Source organism: Glycine soja, chromosome 10 (assembly GCF_004193775.1).
Source record: "Glycine soja cultivar W05 chromosome 10, ASM419377v2, whole genome shotgun sequence".
Lineage (NCBI taxonomy): Eukaryota > Viridiplantae > Streptophyta > Magnoliopsida > Fabales > Fabaceae > Glycine > Glycine soja.
The window spans coordinates 40,749,044-40,776,405 of record NC_041011.1 but is presented as its reverse complement, the minus strand read 5'-3'; the positions used below and the strand labels follow the sequence as shown (position 1 = coordinate 40,776,405).

The 27,362-nt window shown below is 32.4% G+C and overlaps 3 protein-coding genes across 5 annotated transcripts; 1 reads left to right on the top strand and 2 right to left on the bottom strand.

Moving 5' to 3' along the window:
* Positions 1-6,788: 6,788 nt before the first annotated feature.
* On the bottom strand, positions 6,789-13,948 carry LOC114370931 (autophagy-related protein 18h-like). Of its 2 annotated transcripts, none has more exons than XM_028328336.1 (9): positions 13,413-13,948; positions 12,214-12,657; positions 11,551-11,991; positions 11,001-11,246; positions 9,931-10,731; positions 9,669-9,844; positions 8,172-8,302; positions 7,634-7,948; positions 6,789-7,309 (listed from the first exon to the last, which is right to left on the bottom strand). In XM_028328336.1, the coding sequence occupies exons 1-9, from the start codon at positions 13,584-13,586 to the stop codon at positions 7,305-7,307; spliced, it is 2,733 nt and encodes a 910-aa protein (XP_028184137.1). In that variant the 5' UTR covers positions 13,587-13,948; the 3' UTR covers positions 6,789-7,304. The 2 variants fall into 2 exon arrangements, with proteins under 2 accessions (XP_028184137.1, XP_028184136.1); XM_028328335.1 differs by having other exon boundaries at positions 6,789-7,218.
* Positions 13,949-15,371: 1,423 nt separating this feature from the next.
* LOC114370403 (receptor-like cytosolic serine/threonine-protein kinase RBK2) lies at positions 15,372-27,081 on the bottom strand. 2 transcript variants are annotated; one of them, XM_028327747.1, is made up of 9 exons: positions 26,510-27,081; positions 18,881-19,089; positions 18,417-18,773; positions 17,738-17,989; positions 17,480-17,637; positions 16,918-16,997; positions 16,700-16,835; positions 16,446-16,595; positions 15,372-15,876 (listed from the first exon to the last, which is right to left on the bottom strand). In XM_028327747.1, exons 1-9 carry the CDS (start codon positions 26,683-26,685, stop codon positions 15,703-15,705), a joined length of 1,692 nt encoding a protein of 563 aa, XP_028183548.1. In that variant the 5' UTR covers positions 26,686-27,081; the 3' UTR covers positions 15,372-15,702. The 2 variants fall into 2 exon arrangements, with proteins under 2 accessions (XP_028183548.1, XP_028183549.1); XM_028327748.1 differs by lacking the exon at positions 26,510-27,081 and adding an exon at positions 19,193-19,510.
* On the top strand, positions 21,802-23,178 carry LOC114370404 (lateral signaling target protein 2 homolog). The gene has a single exon (XM_028327749.1). The coding sequence runs from the start codon at positions 22,013-22,015 to the stop codon at positions 22,877-22,879; it is 867 nt and encodes a 288-aa protein (XP_028183550.1). The 5' UTR covers positions 21,802-22,012; the 3' UTR covers positions 22,880-23,178.
* Positions 27,082-27,362: the final 281 nt, after the last annotated feature.

The following is a 27,362-nucleotide window of genomic DNA, read 5'->3' as shown; positions in this document are numbered from 1 at the left end:
AAGATCCTAAGCCCCTCACTTCACACTTCCCTGTAAAATTCTTGCTAAAACTAAGCTTAACTTGCTATTTTTTGAACTGCAGAAGCAATAAAGTGAACCTCACCAACTTCCTGATCATTATATCCAAAGAGGTAAAGTTTAATAAACTTGTTAAAACGGAACGAACACAACATTTTAATTTATTTTATGTTTGGTATATTTGAAAAAGAAAAATAACATGATATAAAAACCATAAGGTAGTAGAGTTTAATTTTACTAGAAGGATGATACCAAAAGAACAGAACAACATTTTTTACTCTATTCCGCTCACATACCAAGTTTTTATAAAAATATTCGATTGAGTTAAAAAAAAGTAGTTCTTTGATATGATTTTTCCAAGAAATTGCTAATTAAAAAGTTATAATGATTTTTTAAAATTATATAATCATTACATGTTTTTAAACATATTTAGTTTTTAAATTCTTTTTTTAAAAAAAACTCAAACAAAGAATCGAATGAAGAGTAGGTCAAGTATGGGGCAATATTATTTTTTCTTGGCAACACAATTCACTTGCTTCACAGCTCGCTGTCATGAAGAGAGGGAAAGATAAACTTTCTAGAGGGCATCTTAAGATATTTTTTAATGATTTTGTCTTTTCCAAACGACAAATGAAATGTTCTAAGTAACAGATAATTAAAATTTAACTTATCTATCAATTTTACGCTAATTTAGTATGATATAGGATAGGATTTAGACTTGTAGTTATTGTATAGAATATATATCTGGTGTAATCTTTCTACTCTATCGCTTTCCCTTGAGAAATTCTGAAGTGTGCTATTTGTAATACTAGAGACTAATTATATCTCTGAGTTGCTGCTCTCGCATTTGTTGTACTTGCCGTTGCTGTCGATGTTTGATTGGGTGATGCTTCCCATGAACAACTGTTATTAATTAATTCGAAAATCTCAGAAAAAAAAAATCGAAAAGCAACAATTTACCATAGAATATGGCACCTATGCCCCCACACTTTTCATTTTTCTCTTTGATGATGAGGTAGGAAAATGCTGCTCTGTTTAATTTTATAGTCATCACTCATGATTACTAATACAATTACAGTTTATAAAATATTCTTATATTTATTTTTACTGTCAGATTATTTTTATCTAACAAAAGTAATACTACGTATTAGTTTATATAAATAAATTTAATGTCTAATATATATATATATATATATATATATATATATATATATATAATTAGTCAATACTAGGTGCTAAATATAAAAAGTCATATTTTGTGAGAAATCAATCTTTTAGATAAATTTTAGTGTCTTGAATAATTAATCTTTAACTTTCAATTGAGATACACCACTTTAAAGAAAAATTACCTACTTATAATTGCATAAAAGACACACATACATAGTATCTTTTATTTTTATGAAAGAGGTTTAAGATTTGGACATAATGTTTTTAATTAATTTGAGTGATAACAGTTTGGATATATAAAATATCTATTTTAACATGGATTATTTTTACTTCATTCCTTAAGGGAGCCATCTTTCTTACCATAAGTGTCCGCGGTATGTTCTAACCTTTCCGTATCTGAAAGTCCAAATTTCAATGGTTTTTTTCACAAGCGGCAAAATAGAAAGGGGAGTAAATGTATAATTTTGTTTTCTAAAAGTTTATCTTGTGTATTTTGGTTTCTGAAAGTTTAATTATGTATAAAATAATCATTAAATTTTTAAAAATATATATCAATCAATAAGTTAATGATTCTATGAAAAAGAAATCTGACATATTAAGTTGACATGTATTTTTTTAAGTTTAATTACTCATTTAATTTTTATAATTTTTAAATTTATCTATTTTAATTCGTTAATAAGTAGATTTTTTAGTTTTTAAAATTTATATTTTAATTTTTAATTGTCATTAAGATTCTTTAATTAACGGATTTATAAAATTTTAACACCAGAAATTTTTTAAAAATTAAGATTTAAACTTTAGAAATTAAAAAATTTATTTATTAACTTTAGAGACTAAAATATTTGTTTATTAATTATAAGGATAAAAGAGATAAGTTTAAAAACTATATGAATTAAATAGATGATTAAACCTATTTTTTTGAAAGTATGAAAAAAGTTGGAAGCTGAAGATGGCCAGAGAGATTTTTGAGGGGGGGGGGACCTGAAGTGAAGTGGAATTAGTATACGCGTCTGAAGCTAAGCTGAATTGTAGGGGGCAATCTTTGAACAGTAAGTATCCTTTAAGTTGTGCGTCAGGTATGCACGAGTTGTCTGATTAAGCACACCCAATGAGTGGGGGTGCTTCCTCATTTTATTTATTTTTTATGTCAGAGTATTCTAATTTCTTTTGCAAGTAAAAATCAAACATAAATATCAAGATTTAAAATCAGTTACACATTTTATTTAAACAATGAATAGAACCTCTGACCAAGGCTACTTATATATATTAGCCTCCAACCAAATGCTCACATTGACAATTATATACTTATTTATATTTATGTGAACATCGTTAGCTAAGAATAGAGTAACAAAAATTTGAATTTTAGATTTTTTAACATTTGTGATTAATTTTAGATTTCACATATCATCTTATTATTTAAAATAAAATAAAAAATCTCAATTTTTATTTTAGATTTTACTTTCTGTTGAGCCCACGTTAGACATGAACTTCATCTTTACCCTGTGATTCTACCTTTGTCGGTAAATATGAGAAATACAGTGCTTTTCATTTGAATTTCAAATGCTAAATTATTTTACCATCACAACAATTACCATGCTTATGATTATTATAGGTACCAGAGAAAATCAGCCACGCGTTTGTTCCCGAAAAATAACAACGATAATGTAAACCTTGTAATAAAAAACCAAATAAATGTATTTTTATTCTGAACGGAAGGAGATGTCGGCTGACGGTGCTGGATGAAAAAATCACCAATTATAGGCAGTAAGCATAATCCATAATTCGGAATTCTTGTCAGTTTCAGTTTATACATATTATTGAATAGTTCCACTTCATTTTTATTTAATTAATGGTTTAGAACAAACTCCATTTCCATTACTTACTGATTGTATCAAGTTTCAATCCACTATAAAACATTAAACTTCTGATTCAATAAAGTGAATAAACTAATACAATAAAAAATGATATTTAAGATCTACATCAATATTAAAAATAAAAAAATTATATTTGATTGAGTTGATTTAGTTGATAAAAAATGAAACGAATTCACATCCTATAAGCATGTTGGTTTGATAATTTTCGTTGTTGATTTAATAATTTTGTTGGTGAGTAATTTGATAGTATGTCTTTAAACAAGCTTTTATCTTAACTCTAATGAGTAATGAGTTCAGAGGATTCAATGCATCTAAAATTTCTTTCATAAAAAAAGTATCAAATTCAATTAAGAACCACACCTAAATTTGATTATAAATTAGACGTCAGTATCAATGTCCTGCGTGGTCATTAAGAAGAGCCCACGAGTCCTGTGTGACCCATTTAACAGTATACCTAGAACACAAATCTCTGCAGTGGTCAGTGTGTAGTGACTAGCAAGCAGAGGCAGTGGAGCAAAGTTGGGTCCCTTGTTCAGCTGATGCTGAGGGGCACAAAACAATTACAATTACACAAGGCACCAGAAGCTGAAGCAGAAGCTTAGCTTGCCCATTTTCTTCCACAATCAACAAGCCGAAAGTGGGTTTGGTGGCACATCACAAACTGCATATGCTGGTGAATAATTGGAGGTACAAAAACTGGGAAGAAGGGACCACCCTCATTTGTCTTGGAGCTTTTCCATATCCAAGCCTATTAGTATTTGGTAGATTTCATGCACTTAATGCACCCTTCCCACCACTGCAAGGTTGAAAGAGTACAAAGGTGTAGGATGTCCGGGTATCCAAAGCCCACCCATCCATCAATAAATATTATACTTAAATAACAACAACTTTTCCCCCCCAACGTTCCTTATATATTATAGGTGCCCCCACAAAGTAAAAGTGTACTTGCTTCACTGTTTATTATATTTACTTGATCACCAAATTTCTTAATTGTTTCAAAAATGTTAAATTCTTAAAAGTAATAGATATTCTTTTGTTGAACGTCTTCTGTTTAAAGTTACTACAAAGATATTCATAAATTTTATGAGAAAATAACATTATTGCTCAATTTCGCAATGGCAATTTTGCATTCATGTGTTATCTTTTGCCTGTTTCTCCCAAAACCAAAATAGAAGATTATTCATATGAGTGATTGTATTTGGACATTCACAAAATTTCAAACATCCCATTAGTACCTTTTATTTCTCTCAATCTTTCTTGATATCTCTTTTTATCACACTATATCATTAATTAAATGAATCTTATCTCTCTTTTCTTCCTATCTAACTCAAGGTTTCCAACAATTATTTTCCTATTCGTATATACCTAGATGCATGCATGGTGGCAACTATCTTATCTGAGAGCATATCAGTGTACAATACCGAGTTATTATTGCTATACTGTTTTACTACCTTTTTACTTTTAATTTTTGGTCTTGAACCAATTATTGAGCAGGCAGCTGCCTCCAAATGTTATTCGTTTTTCTTTCAATCCAGGTTGAATAATTTTCTCAGCACCATATCTGACAAACCATTTGATACACAGCACAATTATGTGTGGCTGGGATCACAAACCTTGGCTTCTTCGGTCCCTCATAGGCTCAATCCTCAAACTACGCCACACCATCCCCGTTTTGTTCTCACCCAACCATGCCGAGTATGAACAAACACCTCACACATTCCTTTACACCCACCCACCCACCATGCTTTATATCAAAATTATTGCCAACATTTATAGCAAATAATTGTAGAAAAAATGAAATCATAATTAACAAACAAAAAGTAGCATTTTTGTATAAGTCATTTGGAGAAAACAGAAACTTATCAATTGTTGACAATATACAGAACTGTTACCAATATATTTTAACATTTTTTTTATTTAGATAAATTTTCTATTTATCCTTAACCTTTGATCTTATTTCTTTCAAAAAAAAAAAAACCTTTGATGCTATCCACTGTATGCGGCGTGCTCATTAAAATTACTTTAAATTACTCCATCATTACTTTCACTCATTTTTACTAGTCCATTTCTAGAACATAATATACACAATTAAAAAATGTAATTATTATTAATATTGTATATTATGATGTAAGTGAGACTCATGCCCGTCAAAGTTTGACGTGGTCTGCTTTTACCTTTAATTACAATCCTTGGATTGCATTGCTTCCCTGGCTGGAGTTGCCTCCTAAGTTGTTATTGGGATCCTCTCTAGCTAACTTATTGTGCCTGCAGCAAACATCTAGCAAAATCTCAACATTTATTTCGTGTTTAGTTTTATCATGCAGAATTGATTTTAAGTTTACAAATAAATTTTATATATTTAGTTTCACGTTAAAGAAAATTTTAAAATTGATTATGGATTTAAAATTAATTCTAAATTAAAATAATAATAAATAACTTTTTACGTTGAATAAAAAAAAATATACTAATTTTACTCCTAGTTTAATTTCCTAATAAAAATATTTAAACATAAATCACGTTACTTTAACATCAATTTTAACTAACTCTTGAAAAAAAAGTCAATTTTAACTAAAATCAATATTACAAAATTAATTCCATTCAGTTATTTAAACACACACTTAGAACATGTTTGATTTCCAATCCAACTTATACACGAATTCCAACATCAAATTGAATTCACTACAAACTAAATGAAAAGGGAAGAATGAAAATCCTTTTACAAATTTCCTTTTACCATCAATATCTATTTGCAACAGATTCCCAAATATATACTTAATAATTATACATCATAAATCAAAGAGGAGAGAAATATTATGTACTCTATGATCCAGATTTATGTAGCAGAGAAATAACTGCTGGAGAGGATCCCAGTGCAGTTTTTTGGGTGTGTGTGCCTAGTTTGCTTTAATATATTTTCCGTTTTATTTATTGAGTGTAATATTTATACACTGATAATATATAAAATAATTTTATATTATTATTCAATCACAAATCTTAAATTATTTTAAAAATCAATAAACTTATTATATATAATAAATTATAATTAAATAACTATTTAAAATCTTTTATATTATTAGTGTATAATATTTTTCTTATTTATTTATTTTTACTAGAAAACTTAACAAAAATATAAAGGATCATCATCAGCTCATGTAAGAAAAAAAATCAAACGATTAACGAACATTTCTGAAAATAATAGCAGCTTGCAGGACTTTTATTGAGTTTAATTAGAATTACATCTTTGTTTGGATATAAAAAAAAAACATTGTTGAAGTGTTGCACTTTCACTAAATACGTAAATGACACATCATATCTAATTAAAAAAAATTCATATGCACCACTTAAAAAAATTAAACTATAGAACAATTCATTAGTTTAAACTTTACGCTTGTTAAATTAAAATTTAATCCTCTTAGTTATTCTTGGCTCTAAAGAATCATCCTTGCTTGAAATTAGTTCATATTTGCTTTTTTTTTTTAACCTTATAAATAACAAGCTATAAGTAGGAAAATGAGGTCATATTTTTAATCTCTATAGATATAATAAAATTTTATTTTAAATTTTCCTTTTTTTATTATTTTTAATCCTTATAATTTTTTTTGACAAGTGTATAACACCTTGCTTTTGTTTTTCGGAAAGTTAATTTAATTCAAAATTCTTCTATTTTATTGGATGATAATATGCTAGATATACGTATTCTGCTCTCAAGCCATTAAGGAGACAAGAATGTAACAGCAAATAGCGTTATTTTTATGTACATACCTTTCAAGAACAAGATACTATTTTCCAATGGACAAATGAATCTCTTGAATTCAGCAAGAGTGTCACGAGAAATATAAATAATCCCTGCATGAATGAGAACAAAAGAGAGCAGAGTAAAACAAACAAGCTATCTGCCCCCTCCCCCTTTTCTCTTTCGCCTGTTCCCTTAGCCTCCAAAGCAATGAACTATGAAGAAAAAAAATATAATACACACATTTAAAGAACCCACCCAGAACCCACACAAATAATTTGTAGTTATGAATTTCAATATACATCATTTACATGAAAATTAGAAGGTCAGAAGAATCATTGAACTGGGAAGGAATCTTGAGAGCAAAGAACATTAAATTCCTTGAATCAATGGTTAGTAGCATTTAGCTTGTTGCAAGGAAATCACCTGCATTTGTCAAATTAATTTCCTTTACATCACCAAATTTACAGCAATTCCAAGAGGGAGACAAGCATAAAATAAAATAGTAGTCTTCAACCTGCATCACAAGCATTTTGTAGTTTTAAGAAAAATAGGAACCAAACAGACAAGATATGACAATCATTATATATATATGAGGAGATATCAATTTACTTCAAGAATAACTTTAAAAGAGTTACTCTTCATCCTAATCATTGATTTTCTTGAAATCTAATGATTAAATTAGCAACTCGTTACCACTATCAGATTTTAAGAAAATGAATGGTGAGAATTTTCTCTCTCTATACACACACACACACACATCTTCGTATGTCACACACAAAGCAACTATAGCTAAACTGAATATCATTGAAATCAAAAGGTAACTGATTCAGATTCATACCTTCTTCAGAGAAGTCAAATACATCACCGAGCATGTCATCATTATCACCATCTTCATCAGATTTCTCCCTGCCACAGGGACTGCTACAATCCACATCAGTAATAACTTCTGTTGATTCACGACAGTCAACTGATGCTTTACAATAACCTTCTTGAAAACATTGCTCAAAGTCTGGTGAGTCACTTATTGACTCCTCGCGAGTGACATTCATATTCAAATCACAGCCACTTAAGCTTGAATTGAAACTGTCACCGGCTTTTTCATGTTTTGATGATTTTAACTTTGCACTTGCACCATCTGCAAAATTTGAGGCACCTGCGGAAACATCATTTTTGTCAACAGTTTTGACTTTTGAGGCTTAAAAGAGGTGATACCAATACAACTACCTCTCTGTTCTTGCAATTAATCTCATTATTAGGCAAGTTAATTGAAGAAAAAATTGCAAACAAGTCTAAGATAATAGTAGTCAAGAACAAGTGAGCTGCATAGTTCACTAAAAAATATAACAGAAGATTTCAGATTGAATTGCTTATCTTACCAACAAATGTCTTTTCAGCTAAGCCAGGTACCATCAACTTTGAATGGAAAATTGCAGCATCTTCTGACAACTTCTCTTCAGTTCCATGTGAATCAGATGAAGAGCTAGAGCATCTTCCCATAACAATACCTCTGACAAAAGTTGTAGAATTTGTTAGCGTGTGCATGGACAGTTATACAGATGTTTTCAAATTTCAGTCACAAGTTAGTACAAAGATGAAGCAACTGTCCAAACATAAATTCAAACGAATGACAAATTAAACAATGCTCCCCTAAACACTCAATATCTTTGGTCAGTAAACACAGAATCAAGTTAAAGTTTAAAGTCTCACTATAAAACTATCCATAGCTAGACTCCATATATAAACCATGTAAAAGCAAGAGGGAAAGGATAGGATAATAGAAGCTTGACACAAACAGGATGTTTCAAACTCATGAGTCATGACTTCCTAGTTATATTATATTTTTCAAACTTAAATAAAGCATTTCCAGATAGCACATAAGATTATAGCTGCATCGCTAATGATAGATAAAAATAAACAAAGTGATAGATATCCATTAGTTTGTTCATTAGTTAGGAAAATTGGTTACAGAAATAAGGCATGTTGCCCAAAAAAATAAGAGGGGAGGGAAGAGAGATCATCTTGTCATTTGTTTTGGGCATTGGGAGGTGCAGACCCTCGAAGTTCCACAAGTCAGGTAATTTTCTTTATGTAATTCTGATCAAGTTTCTATCAACTAGTATCAGAGCTCTGATCTTGGAGCTGCGTGCAAATTGTTCGTAAAATGATGCCAAGATTTGATGGGAAAGAAGCTTAATGAGGGCTGCTCAAATTAGACAGTAGTTTGGAACCATTGGAGTATGTGAGGAGGAGAAAATATTGTGCGTTGCTGAATTTGCATTGAGAGGATAAGCTCTGCAATGGAGGTGTGTTCTTGGAAAAGAGCAACTAGAAGGTTACCAGGTTGACCTTCGAGAAGGTTGTGCTCAAGTGGAATCATATCTTTGGGCTTGTCTTCAAGATTTAGAGGAGGAAGAAAACAGAAGTGGGGATGAAGTTCTTGGGATCAATAGGCAAGAAAAGAACCATGGTAGCAGAGAAAAATCAAAATTGCTGGATGGACCAAAAAAAGAATCAAGAAAAACAACAAAAGAAGAATTGGAGAAAGAAAAAAAGGCTGGAGACGAGAGGAAATAGCTGGTGAACACCCTACCATTGCAACAAAAGAAAGGAAGTGGAAACAGGAGAGTAGCATCTCAGCAAGAAATTGCAAGGATAAAAGAAACGCAGAGCAGTAAAGAGCAAGATCAGGCACTAACTGTAACTTAAAAATTAATCTTTGACAACTCTAAGAGGAGACTCAAACATATTCATCAGTGTAGAAAATCTGAGACTGATATCCCAATTGAATGTATCTAGAATGGAAATTTTTTTAATGGATAGTTACTACAAGACATCCAATGAACCAACAATAAGGAGATAAATGTGATCATTACCTGTCACCCCAAGTAGATTGAATTCTATGGAAATGGTCAAAGATGGGCAACAGATCCTTCTGTTTTATTTCAATCTCGTTAACGGGAATATTCTCTATTTCAATTTCTCCACTTGTATTAAGTTCACATAAATTCAGCTCTCCGGCTTCCGAATGACTCATCACAAAGAAAGACACCTGAAATTGACCGAAAAATAGTTTGATCTTGATTGAAAGAATAAAATAATGTTGAAGAATGTTCAGCACAGAAATCAAATGATTACCTCAGATTCCTGCCAAATTGGTATCCGCCCAGAGCTTATATGTACCTCTACATTTGAGAAGTGGCATTGCTCATTATTAAGTTTTATAGAATTATTGTTCCCGACACTATTATTATCTTCATAATCTGAACTATCCAAGATCATTTCCACAGCTTCCAGTCTAACAACAGTATTCCCCAATATGCCCACTTCTTTTTCTGGCCAATCATATCTCCTACAGACATCCCACCATTGAACAGGTTCAACCTTCACACGCAAATCTTCTTCTTGTATCTGTGCTGAAGGAACTGGGGCTGTTCTTGAAGCAGTTTCACTTGGCTCTGCCACCAATGGTGGCAGTAGTTTATATTGAATTAAATGACCAGAAGGGGTATAAACTAATAAGTGCTCCATGGCATGAATTTTTGAGTATGCATTGTGTGAATTATAAGGAATGGAACTATGAAAGACAGCAGAAACAGCACCAGATGGGATTGAGACTTTCCCTGCCGCAGAAGACGCAGCATTACTAACCGTATTGAGCCATCCAGCATTACTATTTTTTATTCGGCTAACCACAGAAAGAACAACAGGAGGTGGGGGTGTCAGGCAATACTGCTGCTGGTTTACTGTGAAATGTGGAGTGAACCACCATGGCAGAGGAAAAATTGGCAACAGAGCAGGCCCATCAGTGTCTTGATCGTGCATCTTAAGAACTGTCTCACCACCAAATGGGGCAAGAACAAAAATATGACAAGTTCCCTTAGAGGAAATGATGGCAACCCACTGACTGTAATGGCTAAAACAAATATCTTGTATTACCTGTATAATAATATACACAATTAAGTAAAACCCTTCTCAAGTATATAAACAGAAGTATTTAATTTTCATATCCTGTTATTTACACTATCATCCAAGCATATACTGTCAAATCAGTAAAGAACTTTGAACCTAGGAAGTTTAACTCTTTCAATGATGTCAACATATCATTAGATGGTATTACAAAAAGATTTACACTAACAGTTGATCAAAATCAAATCTGGGTTCTAAACATAAAAGGCATTAAAGAAACACTGAGAACAGGAGCATACAGCAGATGTCATGCCACGGTGGAGCTTGTAAAGGTGCACATGTGAATAGCTCCAATCACTGCTTTGTGAACCCGATCCATTCCTTGAGCAGGATGGCATAATTCGAAATATATTAATATTGTTGCCATGAATTGAGGCTGTAACTAAGAGTGTCCCACTTGGGTCAAAACATAATGCAGATATTGGACTAGTATGAGCCCTAAATTGTGCTACAACAGCTCTAGAAACAAAATCCTTGACAACAACCTGCAATAAATGAGTAGTACTAGTCAACAAGCATATAGAATGATTACTTTCCTGTTTCAACTGACATAAAACAATGATTAAAAGAAGGGCGAGGAAAGAGAAGAGACTACAGCAAAATACTCGGTGCTATTAACTACCTTAGAAAATTCTTCTTCTATGGCTAAGCTGAACCAATAGATGGTCTCATTCAAATTGTAATACAGATGCCAATATTACTTTAAGAAAGAAAATATCTAGTCAGGGTCAAGCACATTGCAAAATAAAATCAGATTATAACATGTCAAGTTATTTCCAGAATACTCACCATCCCAGCTGGATCTGTTTCTGTAGAATTTGATGCAAATCGACTAACTTTCCAGCTTGAGTTTGAAGATACAGGAGAACAGGATCCATCAGGTATTAGATCTTGATAGTATTTAGACAATGTTTTGTATCCCATATCACTAAGATTGATCAGCCCTGCAGCCAAATTCTTGCTAGATTCCATGGCATATCGGGCTACCGGGTTTCCACTGCTGGGTGATGTTGATGGGCTGACAGCAGGAGGAGTAAGACTCTGAGGACTCAAGCGACCTGTGTTTGACAACAATGAGCTGTTTGAAGCATAAGCTAACCACCGGGGCCCTACAGCCATTGGACCATAGCCAATATTAACCCCAATCATTCCTTGTCCTCCCAACTGAGGCACAGGGTAAGTGAGAACACTGAACTTATTCTCAAGAGTAAGAGCATCAAAACAATATATCTGCAAGCAAAGTATATAAATGAAGAAAACAAATTAGACAGATTTTACCCATGGAAATAGAAAACTAAGTTTCAACCTTGCAATATGTCAAAGGAAATTGGTAAGACCTGCCCATGATCTACCCAAAACAATCCTAAACTCAACTTCCTCAAAAAAGTAAAGTACATTTTTCACATATAAGTCTAAAAGAAAATTGGAAAACTACTCGAGTCAAAAACTTACTTGAGTAGCTAGACCCACAGCCACTATTCGAGGACTGCACCTAACCATGTAGACAGTTGAACGAAATCTCAGAGCATGAACATAAGTATGGGACCTTAGTGAGTAAAACCGAACTGCTGTAGCTGAGCTGACAATGTTTTCCGCTTGAGTTTCATTATGGCCATCTCTGACATTTAGCATTTTACCAGGGATCTTTGATTTATCACATGCAACAACCAAGAGTAAAGGATGTGATGCTCTAAATCCTTCACAGCCTTCTGATATTTCAGGGACAGGCTGCATCTGTAAAAATGAAACTGGATCATCACGTTTTGAGACAAGCTCCCTTACATTAGAGGCATCTTCCACATCAAGAACTTGAAATCCATTGGAATAGCCGAGTAAGAGGACATTCTTGAAAGAAGATGGACCGAGTTCTAGCCGATCAAAACAAGCCCAAAGCACCTGCTTGACAATAAAGAGGTGAATAACCCTGACTCCTTTGTTCATAAGTGATAAGTTTACAGCTGAAAAGCAATTATGAAGTTTGCCAAAGCATAGTGTTGATCAAAATACAATTCTATCGCTACAAATTGGGATCCGTAAATTATTTGGTAGCACCAGACCACAATGAATGCTTCTAAAAACTAACACGTATATAATGCCTTTTTCTATATTCCAGTTCTACCATATCCACACTTACAAGGCCTATTAGTATTTGTTTAACTACATCATCAAACAAACCAGTCTCAAATTAATTCTGGTCTGCAATCATGAAAAATAAAATAAACAAACCAATATCTCTTTAATTTTTTGGAGTTACACAAATCGCTATTGTTAGTCAGAACATTCCATGCCTCTTTTACTTCGCCCATACAAAACCATTAGAATCGCGTACTAAAAAAATTTGAAACATAGCCATGTGGATTAAGTTCTTAACTTCACTCAATAATCCAGAATAAATGCAATTAAAATGTTAGAGGCAAAACACAAAAAAACGCAATAAACGGTTCATTCCGTGAGATTTGGGACAGTATCTCAGCAACAATAATAGTTATTTACATAAAGACAACCGAGCATTGGCAAGTTTTTGCGGCACTAAATTTTCCTCAACGATCAAAACTCACGCACGTTTGACTTGTCATTTTTTTATCAGCATTCACACAAATCGCAATTTCAGAAGGCAACAACTGAAGAATAGCACTGACGCAAAATGCTACCTGGTCTTTGCGGTCATTCCCGTCGCCGGAGATGGAGGCGGCGACGGAGGCTCCGGCGGAGAGGACGCCGGAGGAGGCGGTCTTAATGCAAGACGATATGAACTTGAAGGAAGAAGGAACAAATCCATTGCTGCTCTTGCTGCTGCAACCGTTGTCCTTGCTCTGATTCTTCATAATAATAAACAACGAAGCGATTTTCCACCGGCCACCGGTGAGTCACCGGGAATTCCGTCGACGAGAGTCGCGGAACGCAGTCGATCGAATATAGCATAAGAAATAAGAGGCGTCGGGATTCGCCGTACGCGGCGGCGGAGAGCTCCGGCGTTACGCTTTTAGTTAGTGGTTGAGGATATTTGACCTTAACGGAGACGGTTCCTCTTTCTCTTTCTATTTCTCTCTCTCTCTCTCTCTCTCTCTCTCTGTCTTCCGTTTGGAGTTTAGACACAGCGCGAGCGACTCTGCTTGTGCTTGGTGCTAATCGCAATGCTTATTTTCCCTTTTGCCACTTCGCTCCCATCATATTTTCCAAAATGCCCGTTACGTCCCCTTCCAATGTTTTCAAACTTCAACTTCGCTCCAAATTACCATCCAACCCTTCCATCTTTCATTTTTCAACTTATCATCACTGCTATTAAAATATTATATTTAAATTTATTTATATTGCAATCGCGAATACAAAGGGGTTTGGTATGATGGGATCTGATACGAACTGATTACGAAGGACGGTTTGGTTGGTAATTTGAATGCTTGGAAGCGAATCATTGGTGGATCAGTGTGAGGGATTGAGGGGCAAGTTCGACATTTGACTTGGTCAGCACGTGTGTCTCATGTGGTATTTTCGTGTTATGAACAAGTTTGGGGGAGAATTCCTATACGCAAGTATGTAGGAATGCCTTGAGGAATTAAAAAAGAGTGTTATATAATAATATTCTTACGAAAAATTTATATTTTTTTTTTGTCATATCAGTTGTTGAATCACATGATTTTATCTTTTTATTTTTTTCTAATTTAGAAAACTACCATATATAAATTTATTAACGACTATAATTTTGGTAAAAGAATACAGTCCACGCGGCATGTTGATTACCAAACGACAAGGCGTGGGAATATCTTAAACTAGATGCCGAACCTAATTAAAATAATTTTTATTGCCCTTCCAACATCAACTTGTTTACCAAGAAAGTGACAATAATAATTGAGTCGTAATTTTAGGGAGAGTTAGAGTAGATGCAAATTCACCCTGTGAATCATTTTTCAATCAGTTTAGCTTTTAAAAAAGTTCACGCATTATTGGCGAAGGTTATGTATAGAATTGGCAATAGTGTAGTCTAAGCCGACGCAAATGCCCCAATTCCTCGCTTATGTTTTCATCATGATTCATGAGTATTTTTATACGATTTCATGAGTAAATGGATATTTATAAATATTGTGTGATCTTGAGGATATAATTCTCATAGATCCTTATAGATGTTTTTTTTTTTTTTGTAATCTATAAGCTTGTTTGATTAATAAAATAAAATAGTTGTTTTTATTTTTTTAGGTTTATATAATTATTATAATTTTTCCTAACTTCTCATTCAATTAAAAAGTGCTTTTTATTTAAAAAATAAAAATCAAAGAGGTCCTACGTTTAGAAATATTTTGCAAAGAAAATCACTAGGCATATAATTTAATTATTGTTACTTTAAATTACTAATAAATAAAATGTTTCTTAATCTTTAAGGAACATAAAAAACAGGATATATTGAAAAGTAATAAAAGTAAAAACCTGTTGCACCGGAAACAATTTCATCCAAGTGTAAAAATGCAGTCAAGTGATGTTACTCATAAATTCAAACAAATGGACCTCTATAGCCTTTTCAAAAACATATAATTTGTATTCACTGAAAAAAAAGGGCTCTGCCTCCTACTTTATATAGAAAGTTAGTAACTCATAAAAAAATCTAACAGATGCTATAATAAATCAACCCTTGATGTTATGTACAATATTAAGAAGTTTACAATATTCACATGTTTTATTCAACCTATAGTAATTTACATAAGCACAATAAATAGTGTACATAATAAGTAACATTGCCAACACAATCTATACAAGTTGCTCCATGGAAATCCAGGTAGCCTTTAATATTTTTTGCATTTAAAACCTGATGGGAGCTAATCGTGCAAAGTTTATGAATGCAATAATCATTTGATTCATTTCCATGGACTTGATGACCCTTAATTACCGAAGTTTGTGCCTCAAGTTTTATACAATCTTTCTAGTCCCAAAAACTAATGATGCCCCTAGCTCTCATTTAGACAATGTTAACTGCTCAAATCGCTTGAGATCTCTTAGATGTTTTGTTGAGTTGTATTCTTGCGCGTCTGGTAGCTCTTCTGAGTATGTTCTTTGTAGAGACCTACTACTTTGGCTTGATTTTTTAGCTTTCAGAACATGGTCTTCACCTCTTAGCAGTGTTACAACCTGCATCAGTCAAAGAAAAATATGACCAATCAATCTTCTATGAAATTACACTCTTCTTTCTATCTTTCTTTCTTTTCACTATCTCTTTCTCCCTTAATTACTGTTAGCATCTCTAAGTACAAGGGTGAACGCCAAGTATAAACAGTTAACAATATATACAGGTATGGCTGCATATTTTTCAATCAGCTTCATTTCATAAATGTTGTCACTTAGCCTAACCAAAATGGTGGTGTCACATTAGTGTTGGAAAATCCGAGGAATAAAAGAAAGGGCAGATTTTCACTAATGAACCACGAGCATGTCACATAAGCGAATTTAACACTACACTTTAACTCAAAATCTTAAACTTCAGTTTGTGAGTCTTTCTTACTTATATATTACTTAACTTGATCATTTTTATTCAATGTGAGATTTCACCTTTAGACTTATACTTTAACAATTAGCTATCATTAAAGACACACAGTACAATAACTGAAAAGATCTTAATTAGTTTCCTTGCATTAATATGATGGTAATTTCAGTTTGAATGAACTAATAATGTGCATCAATCTAGGTCGTGGTGTACTTGCCTGACTCATGCGGGGGCGGAAGATAGGAGAGTGCTCAATACACATTGATGCAGTCAAAACTACACAGCTCAACTGTCCTCGTTCATAATCATCGCCAAGAGAAGGATCAACGAGGTCCTTGATATGATTTTTATCAAGCAATGGTTTTGCCTATGATACACAAGAAAGCACAAAGCGATGAGGCCTCTCGTGTGTAGTGACAATTAGTTAGATAATATAATCTAATATACCACATTTTAGGAAAAATGATTTACCCATATCACAACACTCTGCTGCATATGATCCACCGCTGGACGCCCAGTTATGATCTCCAAAAGTAGGACCCCAAATGAAAAAACATCAGTTTTCTCATCTACTATTCCATGCATGAAATATTCAGGAGCAAAGTAGCTGCCAATCAAGTAATTAGGTGAATATATTAAATCACGAGAACCTACTGAACTCTAGCGTTAGTAATTTTTTATTTGCATACCCAAATGTGCCTTCAAATTTTGATACATTATGGTGAGTCCATTGTTCTGGTAACCACTTGGCAAGTCCAAAATCACATATCTGGAAAAAATCTCAATCAATTAATAAGGGAGTGATATATCAGAAAGATTGCGTCAAACAACAGGGAATACAACAGAGCTTTAAGAGACATGGTCTGCTACTAATCTAATTTACAAGCAGAACATTAGCACAAAACATGACATGACAGCTCAGTTCATGTATTATCTCTTGGCAAAAGTTGAAAGATTTTCACAGGATAAGAATAATAGTGGAAAATAGTATTCTATTGCTTCATTAATGATGATACAGCATATATATATATATATATATATAAGTTTAGCTTAGCTCAGAATATTGGAAAACAAGGTAAGTTGATAACAGTATAATAAGCTAAAATTGTTACACCCGAAACTAATAAGTTAATGTTCCTACACACAGCCACAAAAATTCAGAATATATCCATGGAGCCTAAGTTTCATGTATCAAAGTAATACTGCAAATAAGTTATTTTATCATTCACTCTAATGAAGTTTAGTAAAAACCTGTGGCTCAAAATTCTCCGTGAGCAGAATATTCTCTGCCTTAATATCTCTATGAATGATTCGCCTGTGGCAACACTCGTGCAGATAGAGGAGACCATCAGCTATTCCAAGACAAATTTTATACCTTTTACTCCAATCTAATTTGTTTTTATCTGAACCTGGAATACATTCCATGAAAGAATAAATAGTAAATACTAAATACATTAAACATCAAGTTTTCAGATACGAGGAAACTGCAATGCAAACTAAAGTACAAACCATGAAGAAGAGATCCTAAGCTTCCGAGTGTAGATAGTTGAAAGACAAGAAGCATTTCTCCTTCTACACAACATCCAACTAGCTTTGCAGTATTAGGATGGTCAACATGAGCAATTACACCTAGCTCACATAGAAAGCCTGCGGTTTTTTCATCTGTGGTCCCTTTAGTCAATTTCTTCACAGCTATTAATTGCCCATTTTGGAGACAGCCTTTGTAAACCTCAGCAAAACCACCTCTTCCAATTATATTTTCTACATGTAAAAGGAGCAATGTAAATCTACCTAGTCAGACTGACCACATTTAAGAGTAAAAAAAAAGAGTATTAAAATCAAAGCTTAAATATGTTTAAGATCTCTGATAAATGACTGAATTTTGTTGAATCCCTAATAAATTATCCTGTTGTTTTGAATTTTTGATATATTAAAAGTTTTATTTTGAGTTTTTATCATCAATTAAGTGATAACGTGTTACCTTATCAATCTCAATATTATCAACAACTATGATGGTATCACGTTATTATTTAACCGACGACAATGACTCAAAACAAAAGTTTTAATATACTAAGAACTCAAAATAACAAAAATTGGAATCAATAATAAAATTCGGTCATTTATAGGGACTTTAAACATACTTAAGGCTAAAATCAAATTATGACATAATTAGGGTGAGATTTTAGACCAGCACTAAAATTGTTGGTTGCATGTCTGAGTTTTGAGAGGCTGAAAGTGACCCAAGAAGACCTGAAGTTGTATAGCTTACTTAGAGCTTGGTTTTCTCTGCTGCTTTTGCTTTTCCATTTTGGTAGCTTTGGCACACTAAGAGGAGGGATGGAACCTAGGCGCTTAAAAGACTTTTTCTTCCAAAGTTTGAAGAATTTGGTCCAGTGATAGTGTGTCTTCGTGGTTGAACTAGTGGTTTCAGATTCATGTGATTGTTCGTGATGAGAGTCAACGAAGTCTTTCATGAAGGCTTCCAAGACTTCTCTTGGTGATGATGAGTCTTCTTTCTCTTTCTCCAATTCCAAATGCCTCAAGTCTTGAAGCAAAATTAAAAAATGAAAATCATGAGCAGAGAATATAACCAAGTCTTTTAAGTCTTCGAAATTGGATTGAAAAATGAGGAATTGAGAGAAAAAAAAAAACCATGGGCAGAAGAATAACAAGAAAATAGAGAGGCTTGTCTCTTGGTAGCTCTTTTGGACCTCGAATTGGCATTGGTATTGGTATTGGTATTGGGATTGGGATTGGGATTGGGATTGGGATTGGCATGCTGCATATGAGATTCAAAATTTAAAGCTTCTGCAATTGTAAGCTTCTTCTTCGATTTATTAGCTTGGTTTTTCTTCTTGTCCCTGCAATGCATGGCACATAATCTCAGATATTAGAAAATGATAAAACAAAAATGGACGTGATTTTAATTACGGGAAGAAGGAAGGCATATGCATACATGCATACCATAAATGATAATCTAGTTTATGATTGGCCATGAAAGAGAAGAAAAGACAAAATATAATTAACGGTTTTGGGTTGATGATGGTAGAAAAACAAAGAGGGAATTGTTATTACGTATGGTTATATATAAGGCGTGTTTTGTTGGTATGTATGCGTTAGAAAGGGCAGTGATGTGAAAGAATGTGATGAATAATGGAAGTCAGAAAGGGATTGATTGCATTGCAGAATGCAGATTGATGAGGGTGCGTTGCGTTGTGACAGGAAAAAAGTGGTAAAATGAAAGGTTTGCAGCGACATGTGCTCTCAACCAACGTTTTTTGACAGAGAAAGCAAAGTGAAAAACGACTTTGAAGGACGGTTGGGGTGGAATCGACCGTTGGTTTTATTTGGGATTGGGCCAGTCATTTGGATTACTATTTACTGCTATCTTAACTTATGTGCACTTCCTCTCAAACTAACTTTCAATTTCGGCTTGATTAACAAATTAATGATGATAATAATAATCTCATCATTAAAATGAGTTTAATTATCATCCATATTAAATATTTTTAATTTTTTATATTATCAATCCATTAAAAATCATTCCAGGATACCGTTACAATATATATATATATATATATATATATGTGGATAATTTTAGAGGAGGATTTTGTTAGATTATATAAAAAATTATATTTTCATTTTTATTTCTTTCTTATTTATCGATGAAAAATCAAAAATTAATTTAAATGTTCATATATAAAACTTATTTAATATTGATTAAAAAGAAATAATAAATTTTTAATTGAACATGATTAGTTTCCAATAAAATTATAAATTATTTTTGGTAATATTGTTCTTTTTTTTTAACTTAATTAAATTTTTAATGAAAAAACTATTATAATATTTTGTGGTGAATATAATCTTCACAAAGTTATTGATTCCTTCTAATGTTATAAGAATATGCCAAATATGAATATTAATTAAGCACATTTAAGTTTGACCGACATCAATTTTAAAATTGTAATTGTATATATGTATTTTTTATAAGCTAATTATATATATATATATATATATATATATATATATATATATATATATATTAATTTCATTACATTAGTTACCTAAAGACTTTGCTTTTTTTAACTAAGGATATAGGATTAGGATTTCAAAAGATTATTTTTGTGTAAAAAAATCTTATAAATTTTAAAAGATGTTATAAAAATGTAATCACTTTTAATATTTTTTTTTAAAAAAAATTATGATTAAAATTTTGTAGTTTGAATTTTAATGAAATTATAAAATATGAATTTATAAGATTCGAAAGAACATTATAAATTTTTAAGATTTGAAAAGACTTCTTAAATTTTTAAAATAATATTCAAAATTGTTGATAAAGATCTATGAATTTTTCTTACCTAACACTTTAAATAAAATTCATCATATACAAAGAACCTTAAACATGTTACATAACAAATAAATTTTTCTCATCATATTTACAAGCACAATAAGTTCATTCTCATTCAATCATCAATCATGTTAATTTTATAAAAATTATATATTACAATATCTAGATAGCATGGATACTTGTAATCATTCTCAGAATAACAATTCCACCAAACAAAAAATATGTCCAATAATTGTTTTAAACTCCATGTATATATTTATCCACTTATACACCGCCAACTTCTCACCTTTATTAATATGTATAAGTACGAAATCAAAATGTCTCAATTGTAAATTCAAATAATTAGAAAGATCTCTCATATCACATGTTCTCGGGTATGTTACCCATTGACGGAAAGAGTAACAAAAATTATGAGTGCCTACAACTTTCAACAAAGAAACAAGGGATTATGTATAATAGACAAAAAAAATGTCAATTGACAGGAAGAGAAAAGAAAAAACAAAGTCTCATGAAATCTGAGGGGTCTGGATGAGATTGTTTGATGTGTATTTTCTACTAAAAAGTCTCAGTCTCATATTGGAAGAGAAATACTCATATTTTATGCACTCACGGTCCCCCTACAAAAATTTACCATTGTTTCCAACAGACAACTTTATACCAATACCATAGTGAGAAATTAATTCAGTTTGCCAATATTATATCCTCTCCAACTTGAATTTTAACATGTGATATTCTATTTGAATTTTATTTTTCTCATTTTTTTTTAAAAATCAATTTGTTTGCCTTTAATAAAACATATTGTTTTTTGTTTTAGATATAAGCGATTGTTATTAAAATGTAATAGGCATGACTCGTGAGGGGTCCTAAAAATTAATTGTCTAAAAAATTGTGTATTTTGGATAAAAACGGAGAAAGAAGAAGTTCAAATATCTTTGCAACCATAGCCAAAAATAAAAGTTTAATTGAGAGTCCTAAACAAAAAATACGCAAGACAGAACACTTATCCCATGAAACGTGTCTAACAAACTTATCTAAAGCTTCCCATGTTTTAGCCAACTCAGTAGGTAGAAAAAAGAAAGTGAGGATAAGGATGTCGTTTGAGAATGCGGAAGAAAAATAGCAATGTGCCATCTTGGGAGTAATCATAGGCCATCTCAGTGGGACTCGGCACCATTTGCTAATTGCTAACTTTGCTCCATCACTACATGGAACTCATGTTTCATATAATCATTTTTCATCCTCTCTTCTTAATTTTCCTTTTCCACTCTCTCTTGACCTCATCATTAGCCCACAACTCCTCTATCTTTGGGGGGTGAGGATGTTATTATAATATTCCCACCCTTCCAATCTTCTTAACTTGCTTTTCAAAATCTACAACCACAAAACACATACATTCATCAAACAAGAGTTTATACATATGTTTCTACATACATGTGATGATGGTTTTATTTTTGTATGTTCCTATTCTTCTTTCACTTTCTATCTCATTCCTTATCCATGTGTTTAAGAAGCACATTCATCTTTTCTTATTGGATTGTGTCACCACTTTCAACTCTACCAACACAATGACTAATCACAACTACAAGCTTCATCCCAATTCACCCCCCACCATTATGCATATGCATGTTCCGGATTCTCCTCCACCGCCAAATCAGATTGGCTTTATTGAAGATGTTGGTGAAGGGATTGAAGGGTTGGTGACTTGCACTAAAAGTCTTGCTAGTTTCCAAAGCATTGATGTTAGCGGTGAAATCGATGATAATGACAATAATGATGATGAGGAGGATGAAGATAATTGTTGGAGGAAAACAAGGGTGGCAGAGGGTAGAGGAATCTTTCCTCCACCACTTTCGTCGTTGAATGGGAACGGACAACCTAGTTTCATTCTTGTACCGGTAAGGAAAAATGGAAGGTTGCAACTCACCAAAGTAAGAATAAAGAGACCTAAAATTCTCTATGCTACCCGACAAGATGGACGATTGAGATTGCTCCTTGTTCCAGATCAATGTGTAGAAGATAATGCACAAGAAGAAGAGCATGAACAAGAACTAGTAGATGACACAGAGGAAGAAGACATGAGGCTAGTAGAATCAATGGGGGAAGAGGAAGAGGATGATGAAGTCGTTGAAGAGATTATTAGTTATGACTCTGAGGAGAAAGATGTTAGGATTGGAGAGTTGAAGTTTCCTAACGAAAGGTCTAGGAAGTGTCATGAAGTTTTGAATCATATTCAAAGCCATCATCATCATGGTCATGGGAGTCATCACCACCACCTACATATGTATGGATTTAGCATTGCGTGACATCAAGTTGGAGGTTCATGTGGTGCCCTACTTTTGTTTCATGGAGTACGTGAATTTGTGATTGTATATTTAATTGTGTCTCCTTCATATTTATACTAAACTTGTCACGGAACACACACAAGGATCGATGTTGCATCCAAAGTGTAAATATACGAACATACCGTGGCGTTGTTTCCTTGTTGGAAAAGATAAGTCCTTTATGGTACGAAAATACTAGTGTAATGTAACAATCTCTCTACGAATTTAAAGTAGAGACTAATTTGAAAAATTACACAATCAAATGGAAATTAGTCATTTAATTTCGTGTCTAGCTCTTGTCAATCCATAATTCCATGCAATATTTCTAGAATTTTCTTTGAAAAGTCAACAACAAATTGAGGAGTTTAGTCCTTTGTAATCGTGCTTTGAAAATTTAAATGGTGAGAACAACAGAGAACATGAAAATTGTCGAGGTATCCTTTTGTGATCGTGCTCTAAATCTAAGTAGGTATTTGTATGTTTATTAGTTTTTAGTTTTGAAATTTTTGAAAATTAAAATTAATTTAGTTTGTAATTTTTATTAAATCTAAATGACAAATCATTTCTTATTTCTTAATTTAAGTTTGTTTGAAAATGGAGCCATTGAGGTTAGCGTGGGATACGGGACAACAATGACATGGTGAACTTGTAGTGATTATATATAGTTAAAAATAATGATACTATTGGTGAAAATAGAATAACTTCAACAATATAATAATGATGATAATGATAATAATTTAGGTAATTATTATTGTGATAATGATTATTACTATGGTGATAATAAAATATAACGTAATGAAAAAAATAAGAAATAATAATAATGATCAAAGATTTCCTTAAGTGAAATATGTTTCTCTAGAAATTAAATACTCTATCAACAAAGTAAAAATTAAAAATCATGTCATGATGAGAACTTGCAAGAATTGAAGAGAAAACAATATGGTACCCTAGGGTGCTTTCCCCTCAATCAAGTGAGTTTGAAAATAAATCCTTGTTTCTTGAAAAGAGTATTAATGGAATTTTTAAAGCGTGATTTAGGGGAGATGTGACTTGTGAGAGGGAAATATGAAGGAATTGTTTTTAATATTTGGATGGAGGATGTAAGAGATGAGGTTATTTAAGTAACTTTCAATTAAAGCTATATTTTATTTTTTATTAGTAACCTTTTTTTTTTTTCATTTTAATTGTACTGCAACGGAAGTACCCTTGAACCTTGTTACTTCTATTGTATAAAACCTCATTAAATTCAACAAGTGGCAGAATCTATCTAGATAGTCTCCTTGAACTTTGAAAAGAGTATAATATTAAAAAAAAATAGTCAAAATTTTCAACTGGCCGCTTGCTTCAAAGTTCAAATGGTTGATACTCTTCCAAAAAAAACGTTTATGGATTGGAATTCCTGTGTATTAAGACATTCATTCATTCATTCATACGCAAACAAAATTATCTCCTACTGTCATGGACTAAATTTGTTATCCATGACTTGGAATTCGTTGTACACGTTTACACTTTACAGCTCCTGTGTGTTGACCAGAGGAAGCCGTCGTAAAATCATTTTTTTTTATACGATATCTTTTAATTTATTGAGTTAATTTTCTTTTTACAATATATGATTATTATTAGTCTAAAAAAAATCTCACACAAAACAATAGATCATTCCCATAGGTCACATGTGAACGGGTAACCTTACCTTTGGTTAAAATAATTTCAGTTTAATAATATCATTATTATAATATTCTAAAAAATCAGTTGCAAAAAGGGAGGGTTTGGTTTTTGTGTTCATATACTGCTAAACTTTATATTATTATTATTATTATAAATTGTGACAATGAAAGAAAATAAATGCAAAGAGAAGGAAAAATATGATTGATGTGCTTCCAAAGAGAATAATATTGACGTGGCATGGAAAATCACAGGAGAACCGGGACATGGCGGCGTATACAACCACACCCAACCACAATGTTTAGTTAACGACGTAAGGCATAGCCCAGGCCTTTCGTGCCGGCGAGCACCTCCACCGCGTGATGGGCGGTGATGGCTGCTTCGCTGACTGGCAAGTGTAGTTTTACATGTCCCCTTACGCCCACACCCAGTTGATGTTCCACGAGCTCAGACGATGCTTCTCAAAGAAGATGATCATCGGCATGAGAGAAGAGTCGTGAGTTCGAGAATAAGATTTCGGAAACTTTCAGGTGGAAGAGAAGATGAAAGTAATAAAGGAAATTCACGAATATTTTGAAAGGTTCTTCTATCACTTCCCCAAAGGAGAGTCTGCCGTCAACATTTTTTATCACATTTCAAGTAACCTCCTCCTTCTTTCTCATTGCTCCAAAAAATTTACATCTCTGATTTCACATTATCCTTAACTTTTCTTTCTTCACAATAATATGAATAAATTTACTTTAGTACTTCTTTTAAGAGAAATACTTTAGTACTTCAAATTAATAATATTAATTAATTTCATGTTTGACATTATAAAAAATAAATGTACTTTTAGTACTTGAAATTAATACTTTAGTCAATAATAAGATACTCTCAAACAAAATATAATAATGTTGTATTTATTATTTATATTATTTGAAATAAGATGAAATGGAATGGATTATTTTCTCATAGGCATAGACTATTTATTATTTTTAATATGAGACTTTGCTTGAATGATTCAATTCTAATTTCAGGCAAATCAACATAATATTGGTAGTTTAAATGGAATTCTTGAATTATCTATTTTTTAAAAAATAAATTATACATATGTCATGAAAATGTAAAGATTTTTTAGGCAGTCACAAACTATCTTAATTTTATTAACTTTTATGTAAAAGTGATATTTATTAATGTTAGGTAATTAACACTTTCACAAATAAAATTACTCACACCCCCACAAAGGATCGTAAGAACAAATAATAACAAACACAAGAATTTAATGTGTTTGACACCTTTTGCATGCGTTCACGGAACCAACTCAAAAAGTATTTCACTATCACAAAAATGATTATAAGATTGTAATCCACCCCAAATAGTGTATCACTCTACAAACATGAGTACCTTGGTCAATGGTTACAAGAAATGATAACACTCTCTCAACAAAGTGACTTTGTTTCACAATCTCTCTTCTCATTTTCTCTCTCTCATCTTGTGTTGTATCTCTCTATTAATTCTCTTCTTTATTTATAGTTTATTTATAGTGAAGATTGTCACCAACTATAATAAATAAGTTCTCTTGAAAGTTAAAACAAAAACAACTTCAAATGCATTCATTCAATTAAGGTTCATTTAATAAAATATAATTTTTTATTTTGCATTTAAACCACTGATAAAAATCTAATTTGCAATATACATGCACCTTAACTTTTGACTTGAAACTCTACCATTAACACACCATATGCTTATTAACCTTTTACACAAGTAATATTTATTCTATTGAATTAGGAGAATGGAATAGAATGAAATTAGTTCTTAAGCCACAAAATTTAAGAACTAATTTGACTTGTGGAGATTTAGGCTATATTCGGAGGTATCTAATGGTAGAAGGAATAAAATAAAATGGATAGATGAAAATGGAGTACTAATACAACTAATGGTAAGTACTAATTAGATAGATATATAACATACCCGTTTCTTATTTTGGCTCTTTCATTGGCTGTTATTTTTTGTTGATATATGTTTGTCACTGTTTGATCGGTTTGTAGGTTTCTTTGAATCTCTGTGGAGGGACATACACATGAACAGGCTTCGTCATGATCCTTCCAATGATTTGAATTTCGTAATTGTTTCTCACGGTTTGACATCGCGTGTTTTCCTGATGAAGTGGTTCAAGTGGACAGTTGAGCAGTTTGAGCACCTAAACAATTTTGGCAACTGCGAGTTCCGCGTAATGCAGCTGGAAAGTGATGGAGAATACAGCTTAGCTGTAAATCACACAGAGGAATAAATGCTAGAATGGGGACTCTCTCCTGAGATGATAGCTGACCAGAAATGGCGTGCCACCGCGTGCAGGGGTGACTGGAATGATCAATGACCCTGGTACCTTGATGCTTTTTTTTATCATCTTCCTGATGATGATGTGGAAATTGAAGGTGAAACAAATTCTTTAAGTGTATGTGCATAGTGTGCTTGCTTCCCATATGATTTATGGGTTCATTTTTAACACTCCATTCAAGGTTGATTTTGATTTTTATTTTTATTTTTTAATGTTAGGAGAAGAGATTTCAATAGAATGATAATGGGGAAATCAAGTGGAAGGAAACTAGGAATGGATAAGATGATAGAGTTTACACGTTGGAATTTCTAATAGATAATCTTTTGATTGTAGGCCGATTAAGCAATTGTGTACTGTTTGTAGGGCTTTGTATAATTGTATTCAAACTTTTCATGTTTCCTGTGGGTTATTCGTTATGATTGCAAAGCCTGCATTATCACTGTTTACAAAAGATTGTGATGACACGCTCATTCTGTTATGTATCAC